General features: G+C 40.1%; 1 protein-coding gene across 3 annotated transcripts in view; it reads right to left on the bottom strand.

The window, feature by feature from the left end:
- The window catches only part of Lamp2 (lysosomal associated membrane protein 2), a 55384-nt gene that overhangs the window by 6978 nt on the left and 27316 nt on the right, over positions 1 to 21090 (bottom strand). For 2 of the 3 annotated variants that reach the window (XM_075958478.1, XM_075958479.1), the window contains exons 5-8: positions 19569 to 19762; positions 18275 to 18397; positions 11910 to 11973; positions 10873 to 11037 (exon numbers count right to left, since the gene is read on the bottom strand). In XM_075958478.1, coding sequence (XP_075814593.1) covers positions 10873 to 11037; positions 11910 to 11973; positions 18275 to 18397; positions 19569 to 19762 — 546 coding nt within the window. Of the gene's footprint in view, positions 1 to 6035; positions 8396 to 10872; positions 11038 to 11909; positions 11974 to 18274; positions 18398 to 19568; positions 19763 to 21090 lie in introns of those variants that run through there. The other variant, XM_075958480.1, reaches the window with a different exon arrangement.

Raw genomic sequence — 21090 nt, 5'->3', positions numbered from 1 at the left:
ATAATGGAATGTATAAAAATGCTACAACAAAACACTGTATTCTAACTTAAAAAATAATCTGTGTAGTCTAGTGTAAGAGTGAAACACAGAAATCAGTGGTTAGAAAAGCAAGATATGCTACGGTGGGACAAGCAAAGCACAAGGTATGGAAGTGGTTCAGGGACCTAGACAACTCGCTTTAGTTACATAAGACAACTTGGAAAGGCATCTGGGCTGGGTTTGAAGACAAGGAATTAAGCAGGCGGTAGTGGGAGGCATTGCAAGTGTAATAAACAGTGCAGACCAAAGCACAGAGGGTAAGAAAACATGGAACTCCAGGAGCAATGCAAGGCAGATGACAGAACTATGGATGGGTTGGCTGGAAGTCAGCTCACAAAAATACTTCACACTCCTAGGTGGTTCTGCCTTATCCCAATGGAAACAAACAAATAGCAAGAAAAATTCAGCAGGGTACTTGCTTCAGAATTGCAGATGGAAGATTGCAGGTAGTAAGCTAAGAGCCACCACATCTATTCCTAGCATCCAAGTGACCAATATAATTTTTCCTGAACTGGGTGAACGAAGTGTAGATGCAAAAGTGGGAGACCACAGACCTGTTTTGAAGGCAAAATTGACAAAACTGGGTGTAAAGTGTGCAACAGGCTGCAGTAACAGGATGGCTCCCATGAGTGGTTACGGAGATGCTGGTGCCATCCATCGTGAAAATCCAAAGGAAAGAAATGTGAATTTTAGTCTTGTTGCATTTGGAGTTATTGAGGATGAGTGGGACAGAGAGTGAAAGGGGATCTGGAGAAGAGAGAGATACTTGGTTTTGGATCGAATTTAAGATGGCTGTGTCCCAGGTATAGCATACACATAAAGGGGTCTATCCAATAGTAAATACCTGCACATCTTTATCTATTGCTGCACTATGCAGTAGTAAACAAATACATAGTAGGAACCGGCCTGCCTGTCTATGAAAAGGGAACTAGATAACGAAAATGTGGTACATATACACAATGGAAATGAAACCATTCCACCCAAATGAATTTCGATGGAACTTAAAGTTAGCATGTTAAGCAAAATAAGCCAGACTCAAAGACAAATCCCACATTTCTTTCGTACTCAGACACCGTATTTTAATTTGTACATACAGTCATGAAACTAGACCACGGGAGGGGAAGCTATTTTTCAGGGAGGAAGAGTGGGATACAATACATGTCACACAAAGGCGGGAGAGGGAGGGGAGGGAAAGAGCATCAGCAAGAATGGGTGGTTAGGAAAATGTGGTAATGAAAACCTTTCCCCTATATAGTTGTATAAAATGCTAACAAAAGACGTCTAGGTACCAACCAAAATATCTATAAACTGGGACAAGTAAAATGAAAAGGGTCCATAGAGAAAACCCTAGGGATACTAGCATTACAGAGGCAAAGGTATAAAAAAGTAGGGAAGGCAGGTAGAAGATGGTGTCACAGCTCAGGAAGGGGAGTGATCCAATTAGCATGGGAGAAGAGCTTAATATTTTACAGAATTCTGGAATGCTGCATATTGGAGAAAGCCATGTGGAGGATAAGGTATGAGTCAAACTACTGCAGAGACAGTGAATGGCAAGTGAATAGCTAGTGACCAGTCGTGATGCCCAGGGCTAAGGAGAAGGAAGTCGTTTGCATAAATTTAAGATTCCGAGAAAGACAGCAGGGTGGTACTTAAATTGAGACATAAAGAAAGGGGGGTATCTGAAATGCATCTGTAAGATGAGATAAATGTTCAGAAAATGAGGGAAGAAAAATGTTCATAAAAAGAGCAAGGCTGGGCCGGGTGGTGGTGGTGCACACCCTTGATCCCAGCACTCAGGAGACAGAAGCAGGAGAATCTCTGTGAGTTCAAGACTAGCCTGGTCTACAAGAGCTAGTTCAGGACACCCAGGGAGAGAGAGAGAGAGAGAGAGAGAGAGAGAGAGAGAGAGAGAGAGAGAGAGAGAGAGAGAGAGAGAGAGAGAGAGAGAGAAAGAGAGAGAGAGAGAGCGCACAAGGCTAATGCTTCTCCTCCATTGTGTCACAGGCAAAGTGTACTTTGCTAGAATGTGTGTTCTCTGTAATATCTCAGCAGACTGAAGAACAGATATGGAGTTATAGTTCCCCTTTATGAAGATATGGAAGCTTTTAAGACAGTGTCTTCAATTACTATCTTCGGTTTAAAGAAATAGTTACATTTAACAGAAAAAAAAACAAGTAAATTTTTAAAAAGAGCAAGGCTAATGACATATTGAAGATGTTTAATGGACTGTTTCCTAGGACATAGAAGGAATGAGATTCCAGAAAACACTGATCAAAAAAGAAAAACGTACTATGACTGCAGGGAAGGATGGAGAGAAAAGACAATTGCAAAGATTCACAGAGGGTCAAGATACTAAAACACCACTCATCAGTACTCCCGACTCCCCTACTTGTGTTGCCTGGAGTTTGCTTCCAAAGATTGGACTCTACCAGAGGTTGATTGACCACGTTGTTAAATAAACTTACTAGGATTGTGTCAAATAAGAATAAACAGGGTTGGAGTTAAGAGCACTGGCTGCTCTTCCAGGACCTAGGTTTGATTCCCAGCACCCACATGGCAGTTCACAACCATCCGTAACTCCAGTTCCAGGGGATCTGGTGCCCTCTTCTTCATTCCATGTTGAAAGGGTACACAAGTGGTAGACAGACATATGTGTTGGCAAAACACTCATTTACATAAAACAAAAAGGAATAGGATGAAATGTAGCCTGATCATGATTTGCCATCACAAAATGTGCCAAGCTCTTTTCTGACGGCCAGCCTCTAGGGCAGTAACTGGGAACCAGATGCAACCCTAGGGTTTATAGGCATTCTGACATTGACTTTGGCTGCCAACTTGATGGTCATTTTAAACGGGGTTCTACTAAGAATCCAGAGAGTTGACAAGGCCGATTTGACTTGTGAACAGATGGTACTAAGGAGTTCCCAATTAGCTCCGCCCCTTCAATTTCCCAAATTACCAACCAGCCTATAAACTATTAGGTGGCACATACCATAAAGTATTATGCCTTCGATTTAATAACTATTGGATTTTTAAAAATTCATTAGTATATTAATTTCTTATTTTGGCAAAAATCTCAACAGTCCTCTTGTCCCCAAATTGGGTGTTTGACCTAGTACTAAGATGACTTTCATAAATACTGCCAATAAGGCTTTCATGTAAGACAAATATTCCCAGAGCAGATCAAAAAGGCAATTCCACGAATACAAAGATCTTTCTAGATGTTGCCACTTACTTAAAATGCTCAATTAGTATGTGAAATATTAATTTATAATAACTATTGATTTTATGAATTCAACTTTAAAAGAACATGAAGGACTTGAAACGAATTTTGATTTAAAGTTGATTTACTTTTTGTTCTTTGTTTTTGAAACAGGGTTTTACGCAGTCCAGATTGGTCTCAATGGTCTCAAATTCACTATGTGAGCAAGGATGACCTAGAAATCCTGGTCTCCTGCCTCCACCTCCCAAGTGCTGAGATTACGAGTGTGCTCCCTACCACAGTTCATGTCAATAGGACTGTGTCCTGAAGAATAGCCTCAGCTATTTGCTTAACATACACTTAATAGTATAATGGAAACGTTTCTAAAAAAGTAAATAAACTGTATTTGTACGATTTTCTTAAGACAGGGTCTTAGTGTGTCATCTTGTTTGACCTTAAACTCGCTATGTAGACCAGGCTGGGCTTGAACTTGCAGGGATCTGCCTGCCTCATTCTCCTAAGTGCTGTGATTAAAGGGGTGAGTGGCACTGTGTCTGACTGTTGAAATCCCCCACCCCCGGCACTGGGCCTTGAATTCAGTACCTGATACATGCTAAGAAAGTACTCTGAGATACATCACTGAAATATATCACCGAGATACATCTAATCCTGTGAAAAAGTTTCCGAACCACAGGAGCAATAGAAATTTTTAAAGATTAAAAAAGTTTCGTGCTCATTAAAATTTCAATGAAGTTACCTATAAAGAAAAAATAAAACCCTGCTTATCTTCAATTTTCTACTCAAAGATCTTTCAAAGATATTTTAGCCTAAGAATTAGAAAACACTTATCTATAACAATATGAAACTCCTCTTAAAAACTAATTATTTTTTGAAAGAGTCACTTCGTGACTCACCTTCTAATGTAACATCTTATGTATCTTTTAGATCTATATTCAAAACATTTCAAGTACATCACATGAAGCTAAACAGATACTTGGTACTGGAACAGGAGAGACGGCTCAGTGGGTAAAGTGCATATTGTGTAATATGCCTAGCATCGGGCTGGAGAGATGGCTCAGTGGTTAAGAGCATTGCCTGCTCTTCCAAAGGTCCTGAGTTCAATTCCCAGCAACCACATGATGGCTCACAACCATCTATAATGGGGTCTGGTGCCCTCTTCTGGCCTGCAGGCATACACACAGACAGAATATTGTATACATAATAAATAAATAAATATTTTTAAAAAACCACCTATGAGTGAGCACATGTGATAATTATTAAAAAAAAAAAAAGCCGGGCGGTGGTGGTGCACGCCTTTCATCCCAGCACTTGGGAGGCAGAGGCAGGCAGATCTCTGTGAGTTCGAGACCAGCCTGGTCTACAGAGCTAGTTCCAGGACAGGCTCCAAAGCCACAGAGAAACCCTGTCTCGAAAAACCAAAATAAAAAATAAAAAAAATATGCCTAGCATCCACTGTGTTCATCTGCAACCCCAGGTCAGCACAAGGGGAGGAGATGGTAGATCCAGGAGCACTCTGGCCAAGAAGTCTAGAGGAAACAGTGAACTTCAGGTTAATGAAGACCCTGTCTGAAAAAATAAGGCGGAAAGTACACAGGAAGAAACTTGACCTCAATGTAGACTTCTGGCCTTCACATGCTTACACTCAGACAACCACAACCACACGCACACAACATACACACATACAAGTACACACACATGTACATACACAAAATAGTTGAAGCTGTTCAGTATAACTTATATATGTCAACACCAATGTCAAAGACATCATCGTTAGAAAGGAATTTAGCTACCAAGGTAAAAGAAAAGGAGATGAATAGAAGAGAAAGGAGGCCAAGACAATTTAACTTTCTCTACCTAAACAAACAGATGAAGGGCTACCATCTTAAAAATGGATGAATCTTCTAAAACTTCCCTCTGACAACATGCAGGAAGTGTAAGATGGTAAACTACTCCCTGAGTTTGAGTATGTGCTTGAAACACACCTTATAGCTTAGCAGGTTTCTTCTAAAATACTCAAGGGTGTAGGTACCTTCCCTGAAATGGAAGGTAGTACTCAAGGAAGTAAGAGTTGGCACAAGTTTCAAGTCTCCAATCCCTTAGCTGAAGAAACTGAAGCTAACAACCCCGAGGAGTCCAGCAACTGGGTCTCACCCAGTAGCTAACAATCATGTTGAGAAGGGTGATAACTAACTGTAATCCCAAGGCTTACCTCGGGAACCTAGGAGACAGCTACCAGCGGGGCTGCTACATTGTCGTGCATGGCATACTAGTAAGACTGAGAAACTATGTGGAGATTTTGGGGATGTTCTAACAGGCAGATTGTGTTATGGATATGAAATCCTGGCCTCAGCTTAGGAACTGAGAAAACGGTACCAAAAAGATGCTCTGAAGCTTTAACTATGAGACAAATATCCTCGATTACTATTTTCCTCACTCGCTGTGACTGACTCAACAACGGTGCTTACATGCACACATGTGACACGCACACACACTCTGTATCATATTTGCCAACGAAAATCATACAGACCTGCAGTCTAGGTAAAGATGCATGTCTCATGTAGTTCTTATTCTGCAGCCATCCTCTGTCAGTCAAGCCTTTCATATGGGGTTTTCTTTCCAGACAGAGCAACACACGGACAAAATGTATTGAAAACAATCTAGTTCTACTTTTAAGCACTTCTTTCTAAGGCTGTTTTTTGTTTGTTTGTTTGAAATTACCATTACGTGATATACAAAATTTTCACTTTAATCAATGGGAAAAAATGTGAGCAAATTTCCTTAAGAAATAAAAGTATCTTTATTGATTTAGAAGCAATTTTGGGCAAACAGACAGGCAAATATCTGAGAAGAGATATCGTACATCAACTAGCACTTTAAACATTTGAAGAAAAAACATGAAAAGTACTTACATGGACCAGTTGTTTATACAAATGATAAAGCATGGAAAAACATCCCAAACCAAATAGAGTATTACCATCAAGGCGCAAAACCAGAAAAACAAAACAAAACAAAAATACAAAAGATACAAAGATTATGTGTCTCTAAGAAATAATATGTAAATAGCAGTACATAAACTGGCCCATGTAAAATACAAAAATATTCATTGAAGTCAGATCTTTCTATAAAACAGCGCTTTGGAGGTATTTTAATGTGAATCCGATATATAATCTAAATGTAAAAACTTTTAGAAACATTAACAGCATTAAGCCAGTGCCACCCACTTGTGCCAATTAGTCTTTTAAAAAAGTTTTGTTGATTCATGACAACTGTCTCTAATACCTATGTTCTTAAAAGCATAATCCTTTCTTTTAAGATTAACAAGCTTATGCTAAAACAGTTTAAATGGAAAATAGTTTAAAAATCAGATTTGTTTTATTTCTAGCAAGTGTTTTAAGCTGGTCATGCATTTCCCTGTTGCTCTAGGAGACGGTTAGTCAGGAATATGATTCTGTAAGATTTTCAGGCTAAGTGGACAGTAAGTTAAAGTGACACATCTCTCACTCCTATAGAACTCAAAAGACAGTTACAGACATACACATGCTAACATGCAATTGCCTTTATATGTATGCAAATGTACTACATATTCAACATAAGCATTTTGAAATCCAGACAGTTCATTTTTGGGTGAATGAAAGGCATATGATCTGCCCTCCCTAAATAATAAGAACCTTCTGTAAATGGCTACCGGTCGATATTTTAAGAAATGTTTGCTGGGTCATACCAATATATATGTATGCATGCATGCATATATGTATGAAAGATCTCCTAGAAGCTGCAAGGAATACATGATGTATTAACTATCCGGCTGAAATAATTTGCTCCCTCATGTAAGCATTAGGATGCACAGCAAATGAACAACTGGTGCCATCTCTGAGTACAAAACTGAATACAAAAGCACCACAATGGACGGTAACAGTGTAAGTTTTGATTACCACAGAACCAGTTAAAAATGAAGCCAAATCAGTAAATGCTGTAGCAGTCAATGCAAACTGGAAATGAAGAATGTGTTGTTAATGGACTAAGGCAAGACCATGACTTTTCGGATTAGGTGCAAGCTATTTTATGAGTGTAAGTGCACTTCGTTATCTAGGTTCTAAGACATATTGACATTTCTTCTTGGAGAAAAAGGAAAGAACAAAGCACATTACCACCAACAAGGAAGACTGGAAGGTTCAAGAGAAATCTGCATTCATCTTAGTGCTGCATGTAGAGGCCAATTTCTGGGTACAAAGCACTAATGCCTTCATTTGGCACTGCCTAGCAATTATCTCTAAAGCACCTAAAAACAGATTGAAATGCCCAGTTGGAATTGCCTTGTGTCTTGCAATTTAAAAGATTGAAATATCCAGTTTTTTTTAAAAAAGATTAAATAAAAAGATTAACATCTATTCTAAAATTTAAAAAGCTTTTGTGTTTTTGTCTTTTCAGCCACATTAAATACAAATGTATTCAAAAAGCATGAGAAAAGAATTGTACTGGCAAGAGCGTGATACTGCTGGGCTCTGCTCAAATCTACTGATATCTCTTTCATAGGTCACATATGGAGCAATGCCAAAGTAGCTAAGTCAACCTGCAAACAAAAGTCACAAACAATGCAAAAGGAGCAAGTACAAATTCTGGAGATCATGTTGTCCAAAGTCAACCTCATGCAGGCAGAGAAATCTCTGCTCTCTTTCCTACACTGTCCATTCTTGTCAAAATTTAAGTCAAAAGCTGCAGCACAAATTGCAGCTAGTGAGACAGAACCTGCAGTCCAGGTAATTCTGTACATGTCTTTTGCTATAGAAGTTTTAAACTCCTTGGTCAGGGAAACCAAAATCACACGACTCCTTGGTAGTTGATAGTATTTGGGATTCTTTTGTTTAAATTTGAAATCTACCATACCACCCAATCTAAGAGCAGGACTGTAAGTAAATGTACCTTCAATAATATTGCATACGAGAACTTGTACTTGCTTTATTATTTTGTAACAGAGATCACATGTGGATTAGTGTTACAGAGTCTGATATCCAGCATAACTCTTTCTTCTGCCAATTAGGTAAGCAATCACTATAACAATAATCAAGCCTGAAAGACCAGCACCAACTATAATTGGTATTAGAATGGTGTCATCATCCAGCGAACACTCCTGGGCTGTAGGTGAGAAAAAGTGTGTAACAAATAATGAGTATAATCAAAAAGAAATGTCCCAAAGTAAAAGATGTTGATTCAAAAGTCAGAAATTCTTCTAAATTTCAACTAACAAAGGCAGGCATATATTTTTATGATAAAGTATAGAAAGTGGTGACCAGTTAAACCTAAAACCCTAAAGTGTATTTGTCTTTCATTTGTGAGTACATAAAAAATATTCCCATGTGTGGATAATGTAGACTCATTTATAGCTCTACGTAAAACCACATATCATGTGATATACACACACTGTGTTATACTTCTAAGATGGGAAAATGACTTAGTATAACCTCTGAGTGGGAGAATATATCTCTGGGGAGATAGAGAACACCAGGGTTATCACTGGACTGAATAATTGCTGGCTCTGGAATTCTTAACAATGGGGGGCGGGGTCAAAACTACAGCCAATGGCCCAAACCTGGCTGAAGAGCTAAAAATAACATCGATAATTTTAAATGACTGGAAAAGAAGACAGTCTTTTGTGAGACATGAGAGTTGCATGAAATTCAAATTTTCATGTCCCTAAAGTTTTACTGGAATGCAGCCACACTCAGCTGTATGAATTGCCTAGGGCGGTTTCCAAACTCCAATGGCAGAGCTGAATAGTTGTGACACACATCTCATGACCTCAAAGCTTGAGAAAGCAGTTTACAGACTTTTTCTCAAAAAGCTTGTATGTCCCTGGCTAAAAACATGTTGATTTGGGTGGGTGGAAGAATTAAGAAACTAGGACCCCTTACTAATTTGAGTGTGTTTACTACGTGTTTTATCAATCTGGCTCAGAATAGGAGGTCAGAGGGGTTGTTTTTTCTATTTATAGCAAGTAGTCTGAACTAATAATATCCAATCAACACTCTCCAACCTGACTGCAATTCTATTTCCTCTCTGAATACACTTAAGTATTACCTGGGTGTTATATTTATAGTTACGCACAACCAAGAACCTAGTTCCATAAATAGATCATGCATTCAATATCGGTATTAAATGTTATATATCTCTCTGGCACCGAAACGTTCAAATTAGGCAAAGAGCATAGCTCATCTGGGGCCACTGCCAACTAGATAAACAGACCTGAACTGAAAATAATACTGCAGTGGATTTTAAATTCTAAATACAAAACCTCAAATTAGGATAGTGTAGGGGAGCTAGATGATGACTTAAATCTATTTATAGGATCAAAATAATTAAAGTAATAGACAAAATAAACACAGGAAGAAATTGGATTCTGTTTTGGTTTTTTTGAAGCTGGATCTCATACACACCAGGCTAGCCTCAAACTGACTACATAGCCAAGGATGACCTTGACCTCCAGATACCTGTGCTTTGACTACCTGAGTACTGATGGTCGCCACTCCTGGCAAGGAAAAGGAGTCTTGAAATTTTTAATCTGTGATTAACCTTTCTTCCCCCAAGAATGGGAGGGTACAGGGCTTGTGTCTTTGGGCTGCAAGCGAGATCACTAGGCTTTTGGTACCCACTGCAAAGGCCGCTGAATAGTCCACAGCACATACGCTTTAATCACAGCTTCTCCATTTACTTATCGACCTCCAGATTAAGTGTTTGAAAGGATGGGGATGACTGGAATAGCTCTGCTCAGCAAAGATCTGCTCCACAAAACCCCAATTTTAAGTAATTGGCTTAAAAGCATAAGTCACTTAAGGAATTTGCTGTACTTTCTTTCAGTCATGCAAAATTTAATCTGCAATACCAAAAACATCTTTCTCATATTCACACAAATACAATATAATTAACCCCATATGAGGATTTCATTAAAAACCTGATAAAGGCCATCATTAGCCCAGAGCAGGTCTTCAAAAAAAGCCTTATTTGAATTAAGACGTGCTTTAAGAACTGTATATCATTTTGGCTAGCAAGACTAGAATTCATGGGATGTGAGACCTACCTAGCACTCTTTATCTTGTGTCTTAAGCAAATCAAACCAAACTGTTTTCATTTGGGTATGAAAATGTTTCCCAAGAGGATGGTCTCAAGAAGGCAAATGTAAGGTACTGAAAGCTGTTGCTCCAAGTGTTACCCCCACCCAAATTCAACCTTAGGTGAGCATCTGTTTTTGTTTTTAAGCCAGGGCTTCTCTGTGTAGCCCTGGCTGCCCTGCAACTCACTCTGTAGACCAGGCTGGCCTCAAACTCAGATATTCACCTGTCTCTGCCCCCTGAGTGCTAGGATTAAAGGTGTGCGCCACCACAACTGGCTGCACCTGTTTCTTAAAAGGGACCCTTAAATACTTTAAATGATTTTCAGATTTTAAAAAATTACATCTATTTTGAGCAAATGAAGCTAGAGGCTTCCAGGCTGTGAGAGCTCTCTATAAGAATCAAGAAAGGAATTCATTAGTTCTCTATGTTCATGTACAGACTCAGAGGGAAGGCCACCATAGAGTGATAGAGCAACATAGTAAATAAAGTTTGCTTGACTCTTACCTGTGGAATACTTTCCTTTTGTCACATTAAAAGGCTGCACCTTTAGGTTAAAGGTGTTTATCTGAAATGTTGTAGACACGGATATCACCTGCTCTTTGTTGCACATGTAAGAACTTCCCAGAGGGGCATCCCAGAAGCTAAGGTTGTTATTTGCAACACTGAAAACTGCAGGAAAAAGAACAGGCAAGTTAACTACTTAATCTATCAACAAAAGAAAAATCAGTCGTTAGGGTTGTGTCTCATGTGTGTGCGCGTGTATGTCTGTGTGTGTCTGTGTAGATGCACCTGGACCTGCATGTGTATAAGCATGCAGTGATAGCCAGATGACATCCTTCAGTGGACAAAGGGTCTTTCACAGGCTTATGGTTTGCCAAGTAAGCTGGCCAGCAAGCTCCAGGGATCCACCTGTCTCTGCCTCCCTAGCACTGAACGCCCAAGTGCACACCACTGCACACACTTTCCTTTTTACTTGGGTTTTGTGTTTACAAGCTCTTGAACAACTAAGCTATCTCCCTAGCACTTTCTTGAGGGTTTTCACTAGAACACAGCAATTTTACCATCACTCAGTTCAACAGCAACTCTTGCCATCACTGAGTTCACTTAACTTGTTTGTTGTATTTTCTTTGGTTTCTGAAACAGGATCTCACTATATAGCCCAGACTGACCTAGGGTTCACTATGCATCCCAGACTGTTATCAAACTTATGATCCTGTCTCTGCTTTCCAAGGCTGCAGTTCCAGGAATGCACCATCACATCCACTTCTCCCTAATCTTTCTGTAAATGGTTCTGTAGTCTAGAACGCAGTTGTTTCCTTAACAATTATCCACCATACTTTGAAAAGATGACCCTGCAAGGGAGATGATTTTGCAAGGGATAGTATACTATAGAGTTTTATATTAGATTTTAAGTTGTGATCAAGAAATACTTTTTATATAATATCTTCTATTTCATAAGACATGATCTTGCCATTAGCTAATTATTTCCACTCCTTCCACAAAACCCACACTCCTCTCCCCCAGGCCAGTGCTGTGCTTACCTGAGCCATTAGCCAAAAGCATGCTGACATTCACTTCCTTCAGATAGAATCGGTTTTCACTCTTCTGTTTGAAAAAGAGCTTCCAGTTAATCACAGCTGACTAAAGAAACAGTCGATAAATATCTTCAGAATAGCAATGTAGTACTGTTATACAGACAAGGAAACCATGAGACATCAGCCAGCAGTATAAACTACAATTTAAATCTTCTTGCTAATTGTAACAAAACTATTTTCCAATCCATTTCATTTCTAAACTCTTTGATCACGGCATTCAAGCATTCCTGAATACAGGATGATTCATCTCTCTTACTCTACTTGTCACTTGCTAAGTCCATACTAGCCTAGGTCACAATGTGACTTTTTTTTTTTTTTTTTTTGGAGACAGGGTTTCTCTGTGTAGTCCTGGCTATCCTGGAAGTCCAAGACTGTCTGGTCATTCTGCAGACCAGACTGGACTTGAACTCTATTTTCTGAGTTCTGGGCTTAAAAGCATGTGCCACCATGCCAGGCTGGCTGCCCTTTCAGATTCTCCAGTTCTGTTCCTTTATTTTTTATGTATTCATTCATTTTTTAGTGTTTGGTTTTGTCCGTTTGTTTTTCTTTCCACTGCTTACTAATCCTTGGCAGCCCAAATCTCCTACAAAGAATTGTTGAGCCTGGCTAACAGCACAGAATTTTACAGCCCACCTAGAATGCCATACTCAAGATTCTCTGGGAGCTGGGGCCTGGTCATATGCACCACACTGGGATATGTCCTGTCCAACGACATGTCAGCAAGTCATATCAGTGTTCCCTGCTGGCCACTCGGTTCTAGCTCTGAACCTGTTACTAGATTTCAAACCAGATCTTGGCTTCTGAATGTAACCTCAGCATGCCCTGTCCCTTCTATATTTACTGAGTGCTGGGCCTTGACAGTGCTTACTCTGTTCCCTTATTTTCATTACTATTATCTATTTTATTTTCTCACTATATTGATTTTTAATCCTATTACATTTGCATTTTATTTTTGTTTTCTAACCTTTGTGGTTTGGGGCTGGAACCCAGAGCTTACTGCATGTAACACGCCAAGTCTGAATTTATTCAATTAAGGACATCATCAGGCCAATGTTTACCTATTAAAATGCTTATTGCATTTACTTATTTTACCTGTGCGTATGTGTATGCATGAACTCATAGCATGGCATGTGTGGAGGTCAGAGGACAACTCATGGCACTTGGCTCTCTCCCTCCACCATGTTGGTTCTGGGATGAAACTCAAGATATCATCAGACTTGGCAGCAAGTGTCTTTACCCACTGACCCACCTTGCCCCAGTTTTTATTTTTATTTACTCATTTGTTTTTGTAAGACAGGGTCTATTATATATCCTCTAGCTGTCCTGGAACTCACTATGGAGGCCAGACTAGCCTCAAACTCACAGATCTCCCTGACTCTGCCTCCCAAGTGCTGGGTAGTTTCATTTTTTTAATTAACATATATCTTACTTTTACTTTGAGACAGTGACTTGCTGTGGGCCTTGGATAGGCTGAAACTAATTATGGAGACCAGGCTGGCTTCAACTCAGCAATCTCCCTGTCTCTGCCTCCCAAGGGCTGGATGAAAGGCTTGCACTACCACATCCCACTAATTATATTAATTATATGTATTTTTTGAGATAAGGTTTCTCTACATATCCAGGGCTGTCCTGGAACTCACTCTGTAAACCAGGCTAGCCTGGAACTCACAGACATCTCCTGCCTCTAACTCCCAAGTGCTAGGATTAAAGGTGTACACTACTACACCCAACAATTTTATGTATTAATGGGGCTCGATGTCATATTCTGACACATGCCTAGAGTGTGTACTAATCAAATAAGGGTAACTGGCATTCCCCTCACCTTAGAATTAGAACTGTTAATGATTTTTGTTTTGTTGCTTCTTTCAAGATTCATTTATTATGTATACAGTGCTCTGTCAGCATGTATACCTGCAGGCCAGAAGAGGGCACCAGATCTCACTACGGATGGTTGTGAGCCACCATGTGGTTGCTGGGAATTGAACTAAGGTCCTCTGGAAGAGCAGCCAGTGCTCCTAACCTCTGAGCCATCTCCCCAGACCTGAATGTTTGAAGCTTTGAGGTCCCCCCTTCTAGATCTCCAAAATATAAAATAGGATACTCTGAGCTAGTCATCCCATTGTGGTGTGGATCCTATCCAGTATCCCTCTACCTAGCCCCGCCTCCCCATCTGTATCTTTCTGAAACATTCAACTGATCAACCAGCCATTCCAAGAATATAAGTGCTTAGTATACACACAGTAACATATCTAAGCACTCCATGGAACTAACAAGTTGAAACAAACTTGTATCTTGCCCTCCTACTGCTTGTCATCTGCCAAAAAACATAAAGTAAAGGGCTTGCTTAGAATTTATAAGCCCTGGAGTTCTGCTCCCCACACCAACCCCACTGGCCCCTGGACTTGAAAGAAAAGATATACAAATAAGCTAATCCTGAGCCGGGCGGTGGTGGCGCACGCCTTTAATCCCAGCACTCAGGAGGCAGAGGCAGGCGGATCTCTGTGAGTTCGAGGCCAGCCTGGTCTACAAGAGCTAGTTCCAGGACAGGAACCAAAAGCTACAGAGAAACCCTGTCTCGAAAAATCAAAAAAAAAAAAAAATCAAAAAAAAAAAATAAGCTAATCCTGTTACATAAAGAAAGTGGCAAGAAAATTGACAGGAAGAAATTATTTCCAATGAGGGAAGATGCAAAAGTCATGCCAGCTGAGGAGGGATGGTAGATTTGGGGTGGGCAAATGGACAAAGAATATATTTGAGAAGGCAATAGCATAAGCAAACAAAGGTAATCGATCAGAATAAGTACTGTCACACACTTGAGAACTAAGTGCCAACCATTGTTCTTTTTGTATGTGAGATAGTGGAGCTTAATCCTAGCATTCTACACACGTGGGGCAAGCATCCTGACACCAAGCTATATGTCCCCAGCAATTATATTTGCTATTTTGAGACAAGGTCTCACTAATTTGCCCAGACTAGCACTGAAATCACATAGCACAGTCTTGCTTTGAATTTGCAATCCTCTTATCTCAGCCTCCCAAGTAGCTGGGAGTATAATGCCTATGCCACCAGCCCTGGCTCCAACACCTCTATACTCCTGATGCCATTATTGTGGCCATTATTGAAGATGAGTCATTCAAGCACAGAGTTGCTAAGTGACCTCCCCCACTGCTGCCAATTAGTAATCAGTGAGCTGGAATGTAAACCCAAAGTCTGGCTACAAATATATGGACTGGATACTGCTGTGCTCAGGCTTCACAAGCTATGCCTGAAAGTCAGAGTGAAGGAAGGCCTGCTGGGAATATTATTTTAACGTGTGTTACTTTTGTTTATGTTGCATTTGCTTAACTCTGTGAAGCTGTGATATTTGCCTATCTAGAACACCTGATGGTCTAATAAAGATCTGAACAGCCAAACACCAAGGCAGGAGAAAGGATAGGCAGGGCTGGCAGGCAGAGTATATACAGAAGGAGAACACTGGCCAGGTATGGTGACACACGCCTTTAATTCCAGCACTAGAGAGGTAGAAGCAGGCAGATGTCGGTAAGTTCGAGGCCACATGGTCTACAGAGGGAGTTAAGGGACAGGTTCTAAAGCTACACAGAGAAACTCTATCTTGAAGAGAGAGGGGGAAGGAGGGAGAAGGAGGAGGGAGGGAGGGAGAGGGAGGGGGGAGAACTGGAAGAAGGGGTTCTGGAAAAGTTGGAGGACATCAGGGGTCAGCCACTCAGCTACACAGCAATCCATGGAGTAGGAATAAGATTTACAGAAGTAAGAGAACAGGAAAGCCAAGAGGCAAAAAATAAACAGGGTAATTTATAAGTTGAGGAAATCAGGCAAGAAACAAGACAAGCTAAGGCTGAGCATTCATAACTAAGAATACGCCTCCATTTGTGGTTCATTTGGGAGCTGGGTGACAGGCCCCACAAGAGAGTCCGAAGAGCTTACATACCACTACTACTACAAAGGCCTGTGTTGTACGAGGAGGGTGGCCCTTTGCTCGGGCAGCCCGGCTAGCCTACACCCGAAATAACCACACAGAAACTGTATTCATTTAAGCACTGCCTGGCCCATTAGCTCTAACTTCCTATTGGCTAACTCTCACATCTTGATTTAACCCATTTTTAATAATCTGTATTCAGCACGAAGTCGTGGCTTACTGGGAAAGATTCAGCGTGTCTGACCTGGCATCTTCAGGATGGCTCTCTGACTGCTTTCTTTCCAGTATTCAGTTCTGTCTACTCTGCCTAAGTTTTGCCCTATCAAAAGGCCAAGGCAGCTTCTTTATTCAACCAATGAAAGCAACACACAGACAGAAGGACCTCCTACACCAGGCCTGTCCTTTCGGTATTGAAGAGCCTGGTGAAATGAGATACTGACATTTGTTCTTGGGTGTTATTTTTTGAAACAGTGCCTACTGTCCAGTTAGCCTTGGACTCTTAATCCTCCTGCTTCCTATAGGTAGATGTATACCACCTTGCCTTGCCTTTTTTTTTGGGGGGGGGGTTTCTCAAGACAGGGTTTCTCTGTGGCTTTGCAGCCTGTCCTGGAACTAGCTCTTGTAGACCAGGCTGGTCTCAAACTCACAGAGATCTGCCTGCCTCTGTCTCCTGATTAAATCTCTGCTGGGTTTAAAGGTGTATGCCACCACTGCCCGGCTGATAGCTACTTCTTATATATCAGATACTGAGACTCTATCCCCATCCCTACATATATAGTAATATGAATTGAAAGCAAAAGTGGTTTTTTTATACAATTATATGACAGTACTGCTTGAGAATGGTGGTGGCTCGCCCAGAACAATCTCCTATTCTTCATTCCCATTTGCTAGTATTGCACACGTACATCTACCAATCACATAAAATTAAGACTAGTAATTGCTTCTGAGATGTTAGAAATTAAGGTCAACTATTAACGGATGCTAGCAAGTAGAACAGGTATGCCTAACTGCTCCGAGTTTAGCTCTTGACAAAAGCATGAGCAACAAAAGTCTGAATGCTAGCACTATAGAGGATCCTGATTTAATGAGTCAATGTATGCACTTAACACAGAGCCTGTTTAACAAAAGAATTGTCCCTCACATTCTCAGAGGATTAGCACCAGGATCTACCAAAATCTAGGATGCCCTTTCTCAAAATGGTGCTATTTGCTTATGACTTACACATGTCTTCTGTATCATCCCTCAAATTACTTAAAATCCTTAAATATAAATGCTATGTAAAAGGAAAATAGTGTAGGGGTCTGGAGAGATGTGTCAGTGGTTAAGAGCACTGACTGCTCTTCCAGATGGACCCTGATTCAATTCCCAGCACCCACATGGCAGCTAACATCTGACTATGACTCCAGTTCCTGGGGACCCAACACCCATGGCAAAACACCAATGCACATTAAAATAAAAATAAATTAAAAAAAAAACCAACTCCCAAAAGTTATCTTCTGACCTACACACACACACACACCCTGAAGCATGTAAAAACGAGAGGAATGGGGACCAAACACAGGGTCTTGAGCATTCTAAGCAAGAGTGTCTGCCACCAATCTTGAACCCCAGACCTTTTTACTTAATATTGATTCAAGGTTGGTTTAATCTGTGTATGCAGGACCTAGAGAAACAAAGAGCTGACAATGCTCATTAATGCTAGCTATTACTAATACAGACACTATTATAAAAAATCTTAATGAAGACTGAGAGATGGTTCAGCAGTTGGGAGCAGCGGCTGCTCTACCAGGACTCAGGTTCAATTCCCAGCACCCGCATGGGGACTTGCAGCAGTTTGGGGCTTTAGTTCCAGGGGATCTGGCACCCTCACACAGACATACATGCATGCAAAACACCAATGCACATAATAATAAATTTAACTTTTTAAAAAGGAATCCTAAACTGAAGGTGGTGCCACATGCCTTTAACCCTAGCAGTCAGGAGGGCAGAGGCAGGTGGATCATTGTGAGTTCAAGGACAGCTTGATCTAAGTTCCAGGCCAGCCAAAGCTACACAAAGAAACCCTGTCTCAAAAAAAAACTAATTACATATGGAATATTTAGTTAGGTTTTTTTATGTCAGTTCATTCTTGCTCCTAAATTGGAGTGTTCATAATGGCAGAATGGCAACATTCTGTGATTATTAATATATGAGGCCAGCACATAGACAACCGAACTGACTCAGAGACGAGCAGGAATAAGTTAGCTTTACTTTATAGTTGGTGTTATAAGGGAAAACAGCCAAATGTCCCCCACACATACACCTACCGCTGTTTAGACTTTCGGGTGTACTTCTCAGAGAAAAAACTTAACTTTAGAAAACAGTTGGCACTCACCACAGCGAAGATAAAGTCAAGATACTTAATTTGGCTGTTGTTCAGTCTGAGTTGAGCAGTTTGAGGATGACAGCTGCCAGTGAAGTTAGTTGTAGTGGGGTTGATGTTAAAAATGAAAGGCACCTTCAGGAGAGAATAAGCAGAAAGAAGGTACGATTAACTAAAAGTCCATAGCACAGCCTTATACTCTGATAAAACCAACTTCGATGCACAACAAAAACTCCTTTGTTTCAATACTTGAATTCATGGTGTCTTACTTTCAAGAAAACTTGGCACAAGTCCTCAACCTATGACTCAGTTAACTTCAACAACAATAACAAGAGGGAAGTTTCCTCAGTAATGAGCCAAATAAACACATTTTTACAGAGCACAAGAGCCATCTGTCTGGCATGTTTCAATCACAGGATCTTGAAAACGGAATTTGTTCAATGGCACTCCCCCTGGTGCCCCAATGAGGTACTGCAACCAAACGAGTACTTGCGCATCTATCTGGGCTCTGACTCATCAAATAGCTTCGTTCAGGCACATCAACCTACAGTGTGGTTCAAAGAAAAGGGTGAAAGAGCTTTGGTTTTATTTTTATTGTTTGGTGGTGTTGGGATAGTGCCCCACCACGCAACTGTATCTATATCTATCCACATTCCCAACTGAACTATGTACGCTGGGCTACTGAAGGCTGGTGGAATGCATGAAGAAGTCTTTTAAATCGGCAGGTTTTCTACTGGTCAGGTTGCCTTGAGGGTGTCATTAACTCTTCATGGTTGTACTGGCATTTGAATTGTTTTAATAAATAAAGACTGGCAGAAGATCTGAGAGGAAAACAGTCCCACTGGTCAGCCTTACAGACCAGATTATGGTAACACACACCTTTAATCTCAGTAGCCATAATGACACACCGCTTTAATCTCAGTAGCCACACTAGTTGCCACAGAAACTGAGCGGTGCATGCCTTTAATGACAGTGGTGCGCACCCTTAATCCCAGCCCTAGAGAGGAAGACAGCTCTCAATGCAGTCTCCCTCTGAGATTCCGGGAGGCAGGATTGCCATTTTCGGACTGAGGTGGAGGTAAGAGCCAGTGGCTGGCTGTTTTGCTTTCCACATCTTCAGATTGAATCCCAATTTCAGACCTTGACTTTTTATTAATCATGCTTCACATGGTTATAGCTATTCCAAACTAATCAAAACTCAAATCTGCATTTAAACTTGAATGATTCTAATAACAGCGCTGAAGTGCGTGGTAAGGGCTATACATTACTTGTGATGAAATTTTTTTGCTTTTAAGAACAAGCCTACCTTCTCCTCAGTGATGTTCAGCTGAAGCCCCATGGTAGCCAGCAGACAGGTAGTATTGCCATTAGTAACGGAATAGTTTCCAACCTTTGGAGTTGGAGTGGGTGTTGGAGTGGGTGTCGCAGTAGGAGATGGCACGGTAGTGTGAATGACGGGCACTACAGTGGTGACAGATCTGTCTTCCTCACACACGTATTCTAAAACAAAGGATAACACGAGCTATAGTGGTCATCTTGCTTTACTAGGCCAGAGGAGAGCAAACTACTTCTGAGAGTTAGGTTCTCACAGTCTACAGTGTTAGTTCAAGCATATGAAGACCTTGGTGGTATATTTTTAAAGTGGATGGAGAAGGGTTCTTAAACTGCTGTTTCATATACAGATAATTTCTTGTAAGTTTTGGCCAGAGTAGACAAACTCAGAACACATGAAAAGGTTGTAGCTACTCAAGTGTGGCCACATACTCTTCTTTTTCCGGCCCACAAAGGTCTTTGTTTCAAAGAACTTCACCTGCCTCTGAGGAGAAATTCATAGCAGCTAAAATGTCCTTTTCCCTCCAACATACAACCACTGTGAGGAAGAATACTGCTTACTTAAAAAAAAGAGTTTGTAAATCATTTAAGGATTTAAATACAAAGGAATCTTTTATTTCCATTACCCCTACAGCAGGTCATAGGCATTTAAATCCTTCTTAGGAAGTGTTAGTAGTTTTCAAATAATGAATATGAAATTATCACATTTCTATTAAAAGGCATATAAAATTATTTTAAAATCAACTTCTAAAAAGTCAAGGTTAGAACACAGAAATCTAATGGGATAATAGATTGGTACTTGTTGGTACTTGTGAGTTATTATTTTGAGACAAATATATTGGTATCGATTCTTATATAGATACAAAATTAAATTAAATTGACTATTGTATACATACATGTTTCTACCTCTGTTTAAAACATTTTTTATGTATTGACATATATTATATTGATATATATTGTATATATTTATCATATTGCAGTGTACATTTCTACCTCTGATTAAGATACTTATATATTGTTTGTGTATTGATATATATTTACCATATTACAAAGTATATTTGTACATTGTTTATATTTGGAGGTCATTATCCTCATTTGTTACACAGTTGTTTATTATCTTAGTCTTTAAGTTAGATAGATATTGAAAATTATATAGATAAATAGTCATCTAAGTTTGTCATTTATAATTAGACTAATCAGGTTCTTTAGATACATAGAGATTATACTCAGTATAGATAGATAATCTTCAACCTCTTCAAAGAGTTGCAAAAAATGGCCTTTAATCTAACTCAGAGTTTCGTGGTAGTGAGACAATTGCTCCTGGCAGCACCCATCTATTCCCGAGAGAATGTTGAGCACCAAAGACACTCCACCTGGAGCCTTTTTTTTTTTTTGGCAAAACTGGCCTTTGGGCAAAGAAATGCCCATACCTCAACCACTGACAGAGATACAGAGCATGCATCAATGGATAAAACAGGACTGTCATATCCTGCCAA

This window comes from Microtus pennsylvanicus, chromosome X (assembly GCF_037038515.1).
Source record: "Microtus pennsylvanicus isolate mMicPen1 chromosome X, mMicPen1.hap1, whole genome shotgun sequence".
Classification (NCBI taxonomy): domain Eukaryota; kingdom Metazoa; phylum Chordata; class Mammalia; order Rodentia; family Cricetidae; genus Microtus; species Microtus pennsylvanicus.
Note: the sequence above shows the minus strand (reverse complement) of the source record. Positions and strands in the feature narration are given on the sequence as shown.